Raw genomic sequence first — 16,466 nt, forward strand, 5'->3', positions numbered from 1 at the left:
CGTTCTTCGAAGACTCTGATTGGAGCCGGTGAAGAGCGTGATGGGGTTTATTACTTTAAGGATGTTGAGGTCGCTAGGATAAACAGAGCTAATGGATATGTTAGTCAACTTCTGTGGCACCGAAGACTTGGGCATCCGGCGTTTTCTGTGCTTTCTTCTTTACCGCAGTTTTCTGGTGTTTTGAATAAAGTTTGTCCTAGTCCTTGTGACGTGTGTTATAGGGCAAAACAAACAAGAGATGTATTCTTTGATAGCATTAATAAAACGAGTGCTTGCTTTGAGTTGATTCACGTTGATGTGTGGGGACCGTATCGTGTTCCTTCTTCTTGCGGAGCTGTGTATTTTCTCACTGTTGTGGATGATTATTCTCGTGCTGTATGGACATATTTGATGCTAGAGAAATCAGAGGTTCGAAATCTGTTGCAACGTTTCTGTATCTATGCAGAGAAACAGTTTAGTGAGACGGTTAAGATGATAAGAAGTGACAATGGTACTGAATTTATGTGCTTGAGCTCGTTCTTCCGAGAGAATGGGATTGTTCATCAAACGTCGTGTGTGGCGACGCCACAACAGAATGGGAGAGTGGAAAGAAAGCATCGCCATATACTAAATGTAGCTCGTGCTTTACTATTTCAAGCAAAGCTACCTGTCAAGTTCTGGGGGGGAGGCAATTTCAACAGCGACACATGTGATCAACATGACTCCAACGTCTCTGTTGAAAGGAAAGTCTCCGTATGAAATACTCTTCAAGAAGAAACCACCGTATGGGACTTTGCGAGTGTTCGGTTCACTCTGTTATGTCCATCAGAAGGGTCGTAGTGGAGACAAATTCTCACCAAGAAGCAGAAGATGTATTTTTGTTGGTTATCCATTTGGGAAGAAAGCTTGGCGTGTTTATGACTTAGATGAGGAAGTGTTCCTGGTGTCCAGAGATGTTGCGTTTCAGGAGGATGTATTTCCCTATGTAGAGAAGATAGATACAGTTGACGATCATGTAGTGTCTACAGAGGTTGTTGATGAAGACTGGTTTTGTGTTTCTTCACCTATAGTAGCTTCCCCAACTACAGACAACAGGGGGAGTGATATGCAAGAAACACAAGCCTCTGGTGTAGAGATGGAGGATGCGCAGGTGACTGAATCGAGTAGAGAGACATCGGTACCTGTTATTGGATCTGCAGAGACAGAGGCTGTTGAGGAAGTAAAGAACTCAGAAGTTACTGAAGCTGCGACAGAGATGTGCAGAGGACACATAGAGAAGATTCCCTCTGTAAAGCTTCGAGATTACGTGAACTACAATGCAACCTGTTTGCAAGAACCCCATCACACTCCCACGCTCACGGCTTCAGTCAAAGAGTCTTCGTTGATCCCTGTAAGTAATACACCATATCCTCTTGTGAATTTTATTACTGATGTTCGGTTTTCACCAGCACACAAACTGTTCCTTACGGCTGTTCTTGAAGATTTTGAGCCCAAGAGTTATAAGGAAGCAGTACAACATAAGATATGGAGGGACTTTATGAAGGATGAGATGGTGGCATTTGAGGTCAATAAAACATTCAGTGTGGTGGATCTACCGCCTGGAAAACATGCTATTGGTAACATGTGGTTGTACAAGAACAAATATGGGGCTAATGGCAAGATAGAAAGACGCAAATCTAGGCTTGTGGCTCTGGGAAATCGTCAAGTAGAAGGAGAAGATTACTCAGAGACGTTTGCACCTGTTGCAAAAATGACTACAATTAGAAGTCTGTTGCGGATCATTGCAGGAAAAGGATGGATTTTGCATCAGATGGATGTTCACAATGCTTTTTGCATGGTGATTTGGAAGAGGAAGTATATATGAAACTTCCACAAGGTTTTACTCATCCTGATCCTAAGAAGGTATGTCGGCTGCATAAAGCCTTGTATGGGCTTAAGCAGGCGCCTAGGTGTTGGTTCGAGAAGCTCACAACTGCTCTCACGAAGTTTGGGTTTCAACATTCTTATGAGGACTACTCTCTGTTCATATTTGCTAAAGGATCGATTGAGCTGCGTGTGCTTATATATGTTGATGATTTACTGGTGTGTGGGAATGACATGGATGCTTTGATCAAATTTAAAGACTATCTTGGAAGATGTTTTCACATGAAAGACTTGGGCAAGCTTAGGTATTTTCTTGGTATAGAGGTTGGTCGTGGAGAAGATGGCTTTGTGATCTCACAACGCAAGTATACGTTGGATCTAATTACTGAGATGGGTTTACTTGGTTCAAAGCCTGCGGCTACGCCTATGGAACAACGTCATTTGCTTGCAAAAGACTCAAGTCAGTTTATGCAGGAAGCAGGAAGGTATAGACGTTTGATTGGGCGACTTATTTACTTGTCCATCACGCGTCCAGACATTGCTTACTCTGTGCATATATTGTCACAATTTATGCAAACTCCTCGTGAAGGACAATGGGAGGCAGCGTTAAGAGTTGTGAGGTACCTAAAAGGTTCGGTTGGGCAGGGGATTTTATTGAGTTCACATCCAGATCTGCGGCTGTCTGTTTATTGTGATGCAGACTGGTCCTCTTGTCCAATTTCTCGGCGTTCTTTGAGTTCTTATGTAGCTATGGTAGGTGACTCGCCTATCTCGTGGAGGACTCAAAAGCAAGATGTGGTGTCCCATTCCTCTGCAGAAACAGAGTACAGGTCCATGGCAGAGGCTACGCGAGAGATAAAATGGCTACGAAGGTTGTTAGTTGACTTGGGAGCGCCACCAGTGGAACCGGTTCGGTTGTTTTGTGATAGTAAATCAGCAATGTACATAGCTGCAAACCCAGTTTTCCATGAAAGGACGAAACATATAGAGAGGGACTGTCACCAAGTAAGAGATGCTATTAAGGCTGGTTTGATTTCGACAGTGCATGTAGGCACTCATGAGCAAATAGCTGACGTGCTCACTAAGGCTCTTGGACGTGTTCAGTTTGAAAATTTGTTGTTCAAGTTGGGAGTACGCAATTTGCATTTCCCAACTTGAGGGGGAGTATTGGATAAGATATGTATAAATCACCTATAATCTCGTATGTAGTTCGAGATATATATGAATCTTATAGATAAACTTGTATCTTAGATAGAGATACTTGAGTCGGTTTATTGTCCTGTATATATATATATGTTTCATATGTTAATAAAGAAGGCACGTTGTTTCTAAATAGTTTCACATGCACAAAAGGTAGAATCGCTGGTTCTAACTTCAAAATTAAAACAAAAAACAAGTCAAAGCGATCTCTCGGAAACAAAACCCTAACTAATCAAGTTGGCGACCAAAGACCAAGCAATACGATCCCCAACAACGAAAACAAAATTCGAACTCAAAACATACAAAAAGAAAAAGAAGCGGAGGAACTAAACCTCTCACTTTCTTCGAAACAAGCAATAATGAGAAAATAAGGAATGAAGCATAGTATTTATACTTCGTAAACCAAGAGCCATGAAAGGAATGATTGTGAGTTTGTGGACAATTCACTTGCGAAGAGGAAAAGTCGCATCCTTTGATTTACTTCAATCATAGTTTATCAATCAAATTCGTAATAAATATGTCAAACCGGAATCTCGAACCGGATCTCAGTATACAACAAACCAATGGTTTCAAACACATCATATAATTCAGATTCAATATTCAACTCATCTGACGACTTTAGACACATCAGACTCGAGAGGATATTGTTGAAGCTGGGTTTAACCCTAGTCCAGACCGGGTCCGAGATCCCAAACGTGATATAATAACGCTGAAATTTAATCCCCATCAAAAGCCTAAGAAGGAAACATAAGCTTGTGGAGGTCAAAATCCACACCAGGCTCAAGGAGTCAAATACACTAAGCTCGGGAGATTAATGCAAAACATAAATAAGTCAAGAGTATTAATGACCATTATCAAAGCATTTGATCCATGCCGAAGACTGCGTCACTGTTATAATTCAACGAAAAAACCCTATAAAAGAAAAAGGAACCAAAATGAGGAGATTCAAATTCTTCGTAACTAAACTCTACTTCCATTCCATACAATCTCTATTATTATCAATCATCCTCTATACTTATTTTCTTGGGGAATTTTCAAAAATACCATATTTATTAAAATGGTAAAAACTCTTATATCTTTGTTTTTATATGATTTTCAAAATTCTAATCCCAAATTCTAAATCCTAAACCTCCAATTCTAAACCCTAAACCCAAAATCTTCAACTCTAAATCCAAAACCCTAAATTATATACCCTAAATTCAATATCCTAAATCCTAAACCCTAAAATCTAAACTATAAACTATAAATCCTCAACTCTAAACCCTAAACTATATACCTTAAACCCTAAAACATCAAATCTAAACCCTAAATCCTAAACCTTCAAATCTAAATCCTTATTAAAAATAGTGGTAAAAGTGGTTAGTGTAAACATGAAAAGTGGTACTATGAAAATTTGTAACTGATCATCCTCTATACTTGTTATCAGATCATCAATAAATCCATTTTTTTATAGTTGAACATAGCCTTCTCTTTCTATTTTTAGATTATTTGTCGATCAAGTTTTTTTTATTCCTTTTCTTTTTGTAACACAAGTTTTTTTTATTCCCAAATCCTATTTCTGAGTAAATTTTAGGTTTCAACAAACAATTATTTTACATTCTTTTCGGCGGTATGTAATTACCAAACCCGATGGTGTGGTTTGTATTTGACCGTTGTGATGTTTGATTATTTGAAAAAAAAAAGCCAGATGACAAAAAGTATTGGTTATTTTTCTCTATTTGGAACAGAAACCGATGCCAGAGTTGGAACTGAGAAATGGACTACGGAGGAAACTGGATTCGTCAGAAACGAGAAACAGAACCCTCGAGCCTGTAAACTTACTGTTGTGCTCTTCGATTCTCACAAGTCACAACCACAATTTACGCTCAGACAAAAAAAACTTATTCGATCAAAAAAAAAAAAAAAACCAAACAATAAAAAGTAAAACTAAATATTTTATTTTTCTCGACGATAATTTCTTTACATATCAGCTACTTAACCTTTCGTACGCATGCTCTCTCTCTCATCTCGTCTTCTGCAAGTAAAAAGAAAAAAAGAAAAAAAGCTGTAAAACAATCTCTCTCGAGCCCCTTTCACCGCCAGTGACAGCACAGAGAGAATCACACAGTAAAAACAGTCAAAAAGGATTTTTACTCTCCCATCTCTCTTTCAGTCACTTCGTCACTATCGTTTTGCATTTGTCTCCTTTCACCTTTTTAACTCACAACTTGCGAATATTACCCGTTGAGTCCCATTTTTTGAACTAACACTTTATCTTCGGGAAAATCGCATAAAAAACCCTCAAAGTGTCACTTACTAGCACTTTAAACCTTGAAGTTTTTTCACTAACACTTTTAACCTTCAAAGTGACTTTTGTATCATAAAAAACCTCCAAATCAAAAAGTTGACCTGTTCAGCAGGTAATTTTTCAAAAATAATTATTTAATTAATAAAATAAATAAAATAAATAAATAAATAAATCTAAATAATAAATAAAAATCGAAACCTTAATAAAATTCACAAAAATGAAAATATAATAAAAAATTGAATAAATATTTTTAAAATTAAATAATTTTATAAAATTTTAACAAAATAAAAACAACTAAAATTGTAATAATAAATAAGATTAAATTTAAATAGAGAAGAACTAAATAAAAAGTTCAATTTTAAAAAAAAAATAGAAAATTCAAAATTGATTTTTTTTAATTATAATATTTTTTCAAAAAATATATCATATCATTCTGGACAACAACAATTTCAAATATATCAATAATGACAATGATGGTTTCTGACTTTTAATTAATTATGAGTTTTTATTAAATTTTACGATTTTTGTTTAATTTTTTGATTATTTTACTAATTAAATAATATTTTAAATAATATTATTTAATAAGTAAAATAAACAAAAAATAAAAAACCAGAAAATTAAACAAAAATCGTAAAATTTAATAAAAACTCATAAATTAAGTAAAATTAGAAAAATATAAAAAATCAGAAAATTAATTAATATTTACAAAATTAAAGTTCAAAAATAAATGAGATAAAACTAAAAAACATAAAAATAAAAAATTCATATATTTCAAAAAAAAATGAAAATTCAAACGTTTTGAAAAAGATTTTTTGCCATTTTTAACGATGATGTTGGAAACTATCATTGGAGATATGGCAATTATCGACATTGTTAATGGTTATGTGAGAAACCATCATCGTCACTAGTGAATTTTGAATTTTGAATTTTCTATTTTCTTTTTTTAAAAAAATTTGTGAACTTTTTATTTAGTTTTTCTCTATTTAAAATTTAGTTTTATTTATTATTTTATTTTATTAATACTTTAGAAAATAATTTTAAAAATATTTATTTAATTTTCTAAATTTTTTTTTTTAATTTTTTCATTTTTGTAAATTTTATTAAAAGTTTCGATTTTTATTTATTTTTTGGATTTTTATTTATTTATTTTGTTTATTTTATTAATTAAATAATTATTTTTGAAAAATTACCTGCTGAACCGGTCAACTTTTTGATTTGGAGGTTTTTTATGATACAAATGTCACTTTGAAGGTTAAAAGTGTTAGTGAAAAAACTTCAGGGTTTAAAGTGCTAGTAAGTGACACTTTGAGGGTTTTTTATGCGATTTTCCCCTTTATCTTCTTTTTCTAGTTTCTTTTTTTTTTGTAATAAAAAAATCACAGTGTCTTTCTCCTTCTTCTTCCACTGTACTGTACAGTCGTCGTTTAGCTGATTTACATCTGTCTCCTTTCTTTCCCCTTTCTCGTAACTTGTCGATTATTGCTCTAATGTACACTCTTCTTCTCTGCTTTTCTTAAAAAAGAGATTCTTCCTTCTTCTTCTTCCTCCTCCTCACGAGCTCCAAAAGCTGATACACTTTCTTTTTTTTTCTTACAGAATCATAATTCAAAGAAAGCATTTTATTTCCTTTATCTTAAGCTTGACCTCAGATTCTATCACCATGTCGAGGAGAATGATTGTTCTTCTCCGGTGAAGTTATGGAATACGAGACATTTATCTGTGTGGTTCCATCTCTCTGAGCTTTTTGTCGGTCGTTAGGGTTTTCGTGGGTAATGACGGGTGAGTTACAGGAGACGACGGCGCCGCTGTGTGGGGCCATAACTGAGAAACGGCCAAGCCGACTCAGCGGTTGCGTCGGCGTTTTCTTCCAGCTCTTCGATTGGAACCGACGCTTCGCTAAAAAGAAGCTCTTCTCTCGCAAATCACTTCTTCCTGGTTCGTGTTTTTTCCGTCTCTAACTGTCTCAGTTTATTATCTACACGGTTGTGTCTGAAAATGAAAAGAGATAATTCTTGTTTTTTTTCTTCTCTCAGGGAAACAAGCTTCTAAGAGGTTTGGTGGGAATGAGAAACTCCTCAAATCTAAGCTTAACTTGGTAACTGTTTCACCTTTTTTTTAAGTTAAAAGTTGAAATTTGATTTGAGTAGTTGATTTATGTCTCCTTTGTTTTGAAGATTGATGATGAGAACAGAGGAAGTTTCCCTAACCGAGGTGAAGTTGTGGAGTTTAAGAAGCATCATGAGATGAGGCCTCCTAGTTTGGTAGCACGTTTGATGGGTCTTGAATCAATACCATCTAACCACAGAGACAAAGGGAAGAAGAAGAAGAAGAAACCATCACACAAAAGCCATCTGTCTGATGAGGAAGAAGAAGAAGAAGATAATGGTTTGGACAAGTCTAGGCCACAGAAGATGCAGAGAACAACAACAGGAGGAGTTTGTGATAGGCGTGTTATGGTGAAGAAGTTTGGATCAGACGCCATGCAGATCAAGAACGTTTTGACCAGAGCGAGGAAACATCATCATCAACACCAGAATCTGGCTGTTCCTGTTAAGAGTCCTAGGCTTCAAAGACGTAACTCTAGGTTGATCAACGCTGCTGCTAGGATTCTGGAACCGGGAAAGAGAAATGCTATAGCTTATCCAAGCTCTTCCAGGACTATAAGGTGTGGAAACGAGGCGGTTGAAGCTGTTGATTACAACAACAAGAGTGTTGCTTCTTGTAAAGCCTGTGGTAGCCTTGTAGCTGAAGAGAGTGGAAAGAAGAACATGGTTTGTGTTTCTGAATCAACTCCCTTTGAGAGGAGTAAAAGAAGTGTGTTTTGGAGACATCAAGAACCACCATCTGTGCCTGTCTTTTCTGGTAAAGGCAGTGGATGTATAGATCAGATTGAGAGGAAGGCTCTACACCGTGCTCGGTTCGACTTCAATGGGAAGCAAGGTGTTGTAAACCGATCTGATTTTCACAGTCAGCAGGCAAGGTTGCCTTCTCCGGTAGCTCAATCTTACACCTTACAGAGCAGAAGAGGTTCATCTCCCCCTGCAAATGCCATGAATAGAGGGGTTGAGGAGTCTTGTTATAGATCAGGTCTAAGCACTTGTGCTGCACGGAAGAGAAGGCTAGCTTGTGGAAGTAGCTCTGTGAGTCAAGTGTCGAGACGATTAGATGGCGAAAGTTATAGCCAATGCTGCAGGGAAGGTAAAGAGAGAAAAGGAGGTCCAAATCAGATGGGTGAAAGAAACCTGAGGACACCATCTCAGAAGAGAATACAGCTTGATGCCGGGACTGTGGGTTTGATTCAGCAGAAGTTGGAAGAGATCACTTCTCAAGAAGAAGAAGATGAAGCCATAAGAGGAAGTGCGTTTCCCAGTAAACCGGCCTCTTTGATTCTCCATGAGGTGCTTTCTTCACTAGCACACGAGCAGCCTTATCCACGGGTATGTTCTATAAGGACGTCACGTGTTAGCATTTTAATATCTTTGATTCATTCTTGATTTCTTGATTCTTGAAGAGGAAAGGCAAAACAGAGAAGTGGAGTGCTATTGGAAATGCAAACAGTGAGTACACAAGCCCTGGTTCTGTACTCGATGCATCTTTCTCTAACGAGAGTTGCTTTTCGAATAGCTTTGATAATATCTCAGGTACGTAAAGATCTAATTCAGACAGTAATTTAAGTTTCTTGAATCTGAAAACCTGAAACTGCCGTTCTTATTTGTGTAGTTCCAGGACAGATGAGGCTACCTCTAGAGCCAGTAGAGCCCGATTGGGACATTCTTGAAGACTCGGCGACTTTGTTCAAGAACTCAACAAGTGGTGGTGGTAACTATCAAGCGATCACCAGTCTGGTCAGCCATGTCTCTAACGTCCTGCGAGGTTTAAGCAACACAGGTCTCATATCAACACGACAGAGGTTCACCAACGCAAGAGAAGTCCTAATCCACACCGAGCTATTTACTACGCAAGACAACTACCTCATCGGACCAGATCTCTTCGACGAACTCATGATCTACGCAGCTCGTTCTGATAATCTGCTTAATCTCCCTGGGATAACCGGAGGTTTCCTCGTTGATTCCATGATCGAACACTTGGAAGAAAGAAACATCTCCTGCGGATTAATAAAGCCTTCGAGTGCTGAAGCATCCGAGTTGATTCGAGGTGTTCTTGGGGAAGTTCCAAAGTGGGCAGCACTGGCACGGGTTGAGTTGGATGAAGTTATCGGTATTGAGATGGAGAAATGGATGGATGTTGAAACCCATTTGTTTGGAGTTGGATCAGAGATTGCATATGAGATCGTTATGTGTCTGGTCGGAGAGTTAGTTACGGATCTACTTTAGTATTTGTGTAATTCACTATTCAAACGTTATGGAATCATATGATCAATGCTTTGTAAGAATATTATCAATCACCGAATCATATCATAAGAAAAAAAAGATTAAATCTTTTATTTATTAATTTTTTTTGAAAGAACTGTTATCAATCAAAACCTAAAAACAAAACAAATCGTAGGGAAAAAAAAAGGTTAGATTGGGACATTAAGTTTGTCTGTAACCTAGAATAGTCCCACCGCTGACTGATTTCCTCCTCCCTCCTCCTCCTCCTCCGCCGATTGATTTTCTTCCGCCGCCAATAATGGCTGAAGCTGCGGCGGTTGAGATTTTCTTCAAATCTTCGACGGTGGCGTAGCTCTTACGCGCGTTCATCATCCCTTTGCTTCTCTTCTCTCCACCACTAGCAGATACGCTTCCTCTAACAGAAGAAACCGATCCGGAGAAAACAGAGGCGGTTCTGATCTTAGACGGCGGCGGAGGAGTGCGATCCGTCCTCGGTGGAAGCGTATTCGAGTTGGTTGGACGGCGATTTTCCTTGCGGATCACGGCGGAGAAATCAGGAACCGATTGAGCCAACGAAGAGGACGAGGATAGTCTCCGCAGATTAGGGCTTGGCTTGATTTCATCTTGGCTTGTGAAACCGAATCTTGTTTGTTTCTTCTTCTCTTCTCCGCCGAAGAACCGATCTTCTTCTTCCTTGAGTATCTTCTCGTACTCTCGCTTCAGTCGAAGCTTCGATTCACGAAGTGTCGCGTATTCTCTGTATCTCGGTCCTCTCTCGAATGCGAGATCGTTGTTGTTGTTGTTGTCGGGGTTTTGAGAAAGTAAGAGAGACATTGTTGGATCGACGGAGAATAACAGAGGTTCCATACAAGGGCTTGAAACCGTATCCTCCTTCATTACTGATGGATCAATATCTCGATTCTAGATTTTGATATCGATAATCCGATCTGTTTTACTGTAACAGATTTATGGTTTTGTTTTCTCACGCTGTCGTCTTCTCGCAAAGCTTTACTGCTTTTTTTTTTCTGTTCGTAACGGTCTGATTGAAAGAGAGGAGACCCTTAAAATATTTTTCTGTGTGGACGCTTTTACCCTTTATTATGTTTTTGACTTTTTTTATAACGGTCTTAAATTTGTGTAAGTGGGACCCAAAAGATCCTCGGTCATTAGTTCGTTAACAGATTATTATTTACTTTTCAATTGCGTTACTCATTCGGTTAAATAGTCACGTCATTTAAGAGAAAGCTAATATATACAAAGGATATGATCATGGAAAATAGAGAGAACTGGTATGAGAGGCCTTAATTATGTTATTGGCAAATGTAATTCAAAGACACACATATTTGACTAATATTTGAAGTTTTAGATAATGAAAAAATATTCAAAAAGTTATGGTAATCTCTTCGGTCAAACTGGTCAAAGTCAGAAAACTAAGCCTTGATGATTAAGGCTATCAGTAGCAAAAAAAATTCCAAATAATTACTTTATTTTTGGTCAAAATAAATAATAAAAAGTTAAGTTAAAGACAAATCCAATAGACAACAAAATATCAATCAAAAATACGGATTATATTTTTTTTGTTCAGGTTTGGATTTCGGATTCCAAATTTTATGTCCGGCCTAGCACAGAGGTTTGAATATGTCGGTAGAGATTTTACGACAAAGTCTTTGTGGTATTATGATGTCAAAATGTAACAATCTTTATTCTGAGGTCTTAGTGCGAGTACTCCATACTAAAAACAATCCATGAGGCGATCCCATAAATAGTTCCCTCCAATCCATATCTGACATCTTCACAATAGGTATTCATCCCTATGAAAAGCAATATCATTAACCGATCACATATGTTTAAAGATTGGCTCAAAGAATCTGATTGAAATAGAGTAGAAACATCTTCAAAATAGAAGGAACTTTACCGAGGTTTTATGTCAGAAAATTCAATAGGAAAGGGGAAAAATGTAGAAAAGAAAGGTACAAGCACAACTTAATACTTTCGGTTAAATGGTAAGCAACTTCGGGATATGTTGTTTCTTATAGGATAACAATAAAGACCAAGATAACAAGAAGACCTTAAAATTGATATATCACAAATTGCTTCAAAATCATAACCTCACGAATATATCACAATCATATATGTAGCCTGTAGGGTTAACGAATATAGAATCTTGTTTGGATCAAATCACCAACGCTATCATAATATGAATCCTAATAATATGTGCATAGTTTCATAATTGAATTTTAGCATTTTAGGGAATAAAGTGAAATTGATGATTTCTTATATTAGGGTGTTAGGTTAGGTTCTCTTCTTAAATTCGGTTTTTCTTAACGTCTGGAATTTGATTATGTTTTAGAGAAGATACAATCTAATAAAAAGAAATACAAGACTACAAACAAACAGTAGAGCTGCCTCGAAGACTCGCCAGGGTTACGAAGGAAAAAAGATATTATGAACAGAGAGGAGATGAGATCAAAGGTTGATCACAGAAGCAGAAGGGAGGCAAAAACAGAGAGGCGAAGAGATAGAGTGAGTCGAGTTTGTCCGCTAGGCCTATGTGCTTGTGCAGTGGTTGATGAGGTTGGGGATTTTTCTGTTGCGGGAGGTTGTGGAGACTCCGTGATATTATCTGCTGTGAAAACCGGGTTCGGAGCTTCTGCTGGAGGTAAGGACTTAGGATTCAAAAGGCTTAAGAGGTTACCAGGTTGAATAGGGGACATGTAAGATGGAGTTTCTTTTCTGCCCAAACATTGGTTCCCTGAATAAGAGAAACAAAGTTAGGATTTGTGTGATATTTCGATTGTAATTTTAAACCACTTACTTCTGTATCTTGCAGCTGTGAAAGGGAACTCTGTTATGGTTCCATTGGTACCTGCTCCAGTGATATAATTGTTAATCTCAACAGTTGCATCAGCTAAGAAGTCATATGGTTGAGATACAAACTCATTCTGAAACAGTTCCACATAAACCGGGAGGTTAGACTTCTGCAGCCTTTCCACAACATTGGTTTGCCCAGTGACAAAATAATCAGGGTATGGAAAGACTGATGTTTTTGTGATGACAACAGCGTTGGCAAATTTCTTTATATCTTCAATAGCTGAGTCACTTATATCACGAATTTCTTCTTCAATTTTGTAGACAGTGTCGTAATTGCTCTTCATCTTCAAGTCAACAAGAACCGAGCTATGCCTTGACTGAATCATGACCTTCGTTGTGGTTGTTCCATTGCTGTAACCAGTTTCCCTGAGTGTATCGAGAACCGCTTTAACCACGTCGAGCCCTTGCGTCTCTCTCAGGTACACTATGTAGAAGCCGGAAAACCGAATCAAATAAACGATATAATAAAAGCGAGATGTTAAGGAAAGAAACGATTGAATAGACGAAATGAAACCGAAACGGAAAACGTTTTCATAAACGTTCATGGAGTCGAGATATGATATCTCTTTCCTTAACTCTTTATATTCGCTCCGTAGTGAGACGAGACTGTACGAATATAGAGTCCCAGGATAAAACCATGGCGACGATTCACGCTTCACTCGTGAATGCCCTATCGAACTATAAATGCTACGAAACACTCTCGAAACTAAAAACTTACGCTAAGGGATTTTTGCTGTGATATCGATGTGAAAAAGTGAGTGAAAAATGAGAGAGGAGGAGACCACTATTTAAAGAGACGAAGACGACCCACTTCCCGCAACAGATGCTGCACGTGGGCGACGATCTCGCGGAAATCGAGGGAGTTGAGTTGAGAAACTTTCTCCGCAAGATCTTCTCTTTTGACTCGTTCTCATCTTTGGGCGAACTGATAAACGTCGTGTCGTTTTTAGACGAACACCGCACCGTTTACACATGAACGTCATGCCGTTTTTAAGAGATTAAATAGCAAAACGTTGAGCTTAACTTGGTCCAAAAAGAATAGTCTTAACGGGCCGGAGGCCCTCCACCAAGACCCAAGACCCAAGACCCAAGACCCCAAGACCCCAAGACCCAAGACCCCAAGACCCAAGACCCAAGCCCAAGCCCAAGCCCAAGCCCAAGCCCAAGCCCAAGCCCAAGCCCAAGCCCAAGCCCAAGCCCAAGCCCAAGCCCAAGCCCAAGCCCACGCCCACGCCGAGCCGAGCCGGACGGCGGCGGCGGCGCGCGCGTGGGGGCGAGCCTATCCTCTCATGTGCGTCATTTGAACATGAGTTAGAGTGAGTACATATATATACTACTCCCTTGCTCCATTTCTCCCCGATGTGGGACTTTCCCCACTTCTCTTCATTAATATTATGCCTCAAAGGCTCTTTATATTATTGACCCAATGGCCCATTTCGTTTTCACCAATCTGCCATTAAATAATGGCCCAACAATCCCCCACATGAATAGAAATGACTCTAAACATATGCAGACTCGATAGACTCTAAAAAAAATATATATATATACTGACTAGATTTAAACTAAAGCTAGACAGACTGACTTATCGAGAGTGTTTGCGAAAAATTCACTGTATTTGAGTAGGTGGCATTTTTAAGCCTTGAACCACTCATAGTTAATATCTGTCGGGTTTACTTTACCAGAAGGTGAACATGATGTCTTGAACCAACCGGTGTTTTATGTAGACCGAGACAACAGGCACAACGCAGCTTCATTTTCTCGTAGAACTTAGTTCTCTATTGTGTTCATTGTGGCCCTGAACTATTCCTGGTTTTCATGAGTGAACTTAGAGAATATAGCCTTGCATTCATTCTCCTAGAAACGGCCCCATTTCACACTCATTAGGTGATTGACCATGAAAAGTATTGAGTAATACTTCGCTTTAGAAGCTATGGAATCATTAAAAGCCTATGCTTATCCTTCTCACATTCGTTAGCACTTATCATCTTTAGGAGCTGGGATGAGACTACTTTGTCTCAAAGTGCTTTGGCTAGATTCTGCTTGATTTTGTTTTCCCTTTGAACCTACGTCTTGGGATCTCCAGTCATGATAGGTAGGGTTGCAGTCAAGCATCCTCATTAGTTATAGGCTTTAAACCCATTCCTTTTGATGATTTAGCAACAACATCTCGTGACAAACTTTAGTAAATGGATCCGCTAGGTTGTCAGCCGATTTGATGTAGTCTATTGTGATTACACCAGTTGAGATAAGTTGTCTAATGGTTTTATGTCGTCTTCTAATGTGACGAGATTTACCATTGTAGAGATTATTCTGAGCCCGAGCTATAGCTGATTGACTATCGCAATGTATTCTTATAGCTGGTACAGGTTTCTCCCACATAAGAACATCTTCCAAAAAATTTCTAAGCCATTCAGCTTCTTCTGCTGCTTTGTCTAATGCTATGAACTCAGATTCCATAGTTGACCTAGCTAGCACTGTTTGTTTGGTAGATTTCCAAGAAATTGCCGCTCCTCCTAGTGTAAAAACATATCCACTTGTGGATTTTGAGTTTTTAGAATCTGATATCCAGTTAGCGTCACTGTATCCTTCTAAAACTGCTGGTTCTTTACCATAGTGAAGCCCAAAATCTTTGGTGTAGCGCAAGTAATTGAGTACTCTCGTTATAGCCTTCCAGTGTGTATGGCCTGGATTACTTGTATATCGACTAAGTACGTTTACTGCATGCGCTAGATCTGGTCTTGTACAATTGGTCAAGTACATGAGACTTCCGATCACACGTGCATACTCGTTTTGTGAAACCGCTTCACCTGAATTCTTTGTCAAGTGCATTTGGGGATCTAACGGAGTTTTTGCAGTACTATTAGAGTAGTTTTTAAATCTCTCTAATATTGTTTCAGCATAATGAGATTGAGTTAAAGTAATTCCTTTTGAATTTCTTATGATTTTAACCCCGAGAATAACATCTGCTAATCCCAAATCTTTCATCTCAAATTTTCCTTTGAGCATGTTTTTTGTTTGATTGATAATGTCTTTATTGCTTCCAATAATGAGCATATCATCTACATATAAACATAACAAAACATACGCATTTTTGGTAATTTTGTAGTATATGCATTTATCACATTCATTAATTTTGAAACCATTTGACATCATTGTGTTGTCAAATTTTTCGTGCCATTGTTTAGGAGCTTGTTTAAGCCCATAAAGTGACTTTACAAGTCGGCATACTTTGTCTTCCTGTCCAGGAATAACATGGCCCTCAGGTTGTTTCATGTAAATTTCTTCTTCTAAATCACCATTTAGAAAAGCTGTTTTTACATCCATTTGATGGATTTCTAAGTCTCTTAAGGCTGCGATAGCTATCATCGACCTTATAGATGTTATTCTGGTTACTGGAGAATATGTATCAAAATAGTCAAAGCCTTCCCTTTGTCGGAACCCTTGAACTACAAGCCTAGCTTTATATTTTCCACCAGGTTTTCGTGTCATTATCCATCTATTACCTAATGCTTTGCAGCCAGGTGGTAAATCCGTTACGTACCAAGTGTAATTTTGCATGATAGAATCGAATTCACTTTTGACAGCTTCATTCCAAAACGGAGCTTCGGGTGAAGCCATAGCTTCTGCCAAAGTTTTTGGAACATTTTCTACTAGAAATGCCATTAGGAAATCATCACCAAAAGATTTCTCCTTTCGAGCTCTTTTGCTTCTCCGAGGTTCATCTTTTTCTTCATTTTCTGAGATATCATTTATAGAAACTTCAACGTTTGTCTCAATTTCTGAGTCCTTGTCGTTGTCTCCTTCTTCTCGAGTTCGTTTTGAACCATGTTTTTCCTTGTATGGAAAAATATTTTCAAAGAAAGATGCATTTCTAGACTCCATGACTGAATTTTTATAGATGTCTGATATTTCAGATTCATGTACCAGAAACCGAT

The 16,466-nt window shown here is 38.0% G+C and overlaps 3 protein-coding genes across 3 annotated transcripts; 1 reads left to right on the forward strand and 2 right to left on the reverse strand.

Moving 5' to 3' along the window:
• Positions 1–6,680: 6,680 nt before the first annotated feature.
• On the forward strand, positions 6,681–9,768 carry LOC108841620 (uncharacterized). The gene is made up of 5 exons (XM_018614372.2): positions 6,681–7,264; positions 7,363–7,424; positions 7,504–8,766; positions 8,841–8,970; positions 9,050–9,768. Exons 1-5 carry the CDS (start codon positions 7,102–7,104, stop codon positions 9,661–9,663), a joined length of 2,232 nt encoding a protein of 743 aa, XP_018469874.2. The 5' UTR covers positions 6,681–7,101; the 3' UTR covers positions 9,664–9,768.
• On the reverse strand, positions 9,750–10,676 carry LOC108841624 (uncharacterized). The gene has a single exon (XM_018614380.2). It carries the CDS (start codon positions 10,555–10,557, stop codon positions 9,862–9,864), a length of 696 nt encoding a protein of 231 aa, XP_018469882.2. The 5' UTR covers positions 10,558–10,676; the 3' UTR covers positions 9,750–9,861.
• A 1,461-nt stretch (positions 10,677–12,137) lies between these two features.
• LOC108841622 (glycerophosphodiester phosphodiesterase GDPDL3) lies at positions 12,138–13,076 on the reverse strand. Its single transcript, XM_057004041.1, has 2 exons — positions 12,476–13,076; positions 12,138–12,412 (listed from the first exon to the last, which is right to left on the reverse strand). Exons 1-2 carry the CDS (start codon positions 13,074–13,076, stop codon positions 12,138–12,140), a joined length of 876 nt encoding a protein of 291 aa, XP_056860021.1.
• Between the last annotated feature and the right edge of the window lie 3,390 nt (positions 13,077–16,466).

Source organism: Raphanus sativus, chromosome 2, assembly GCF_000801105.2.
Source record: "Raphanus sativus cultivar WK10039 chromosome 2, ASM80110v3, whole genome shotgun sequence".
In the NCBI taxonomy this organism is placed as follows: domain Eukaryota; kingdom Viridiplantae; phylum Streptophyta; class Magnoliopsida; order Brassicales; family Brassicaceae; genus Raphanus; species Raphanus sativus.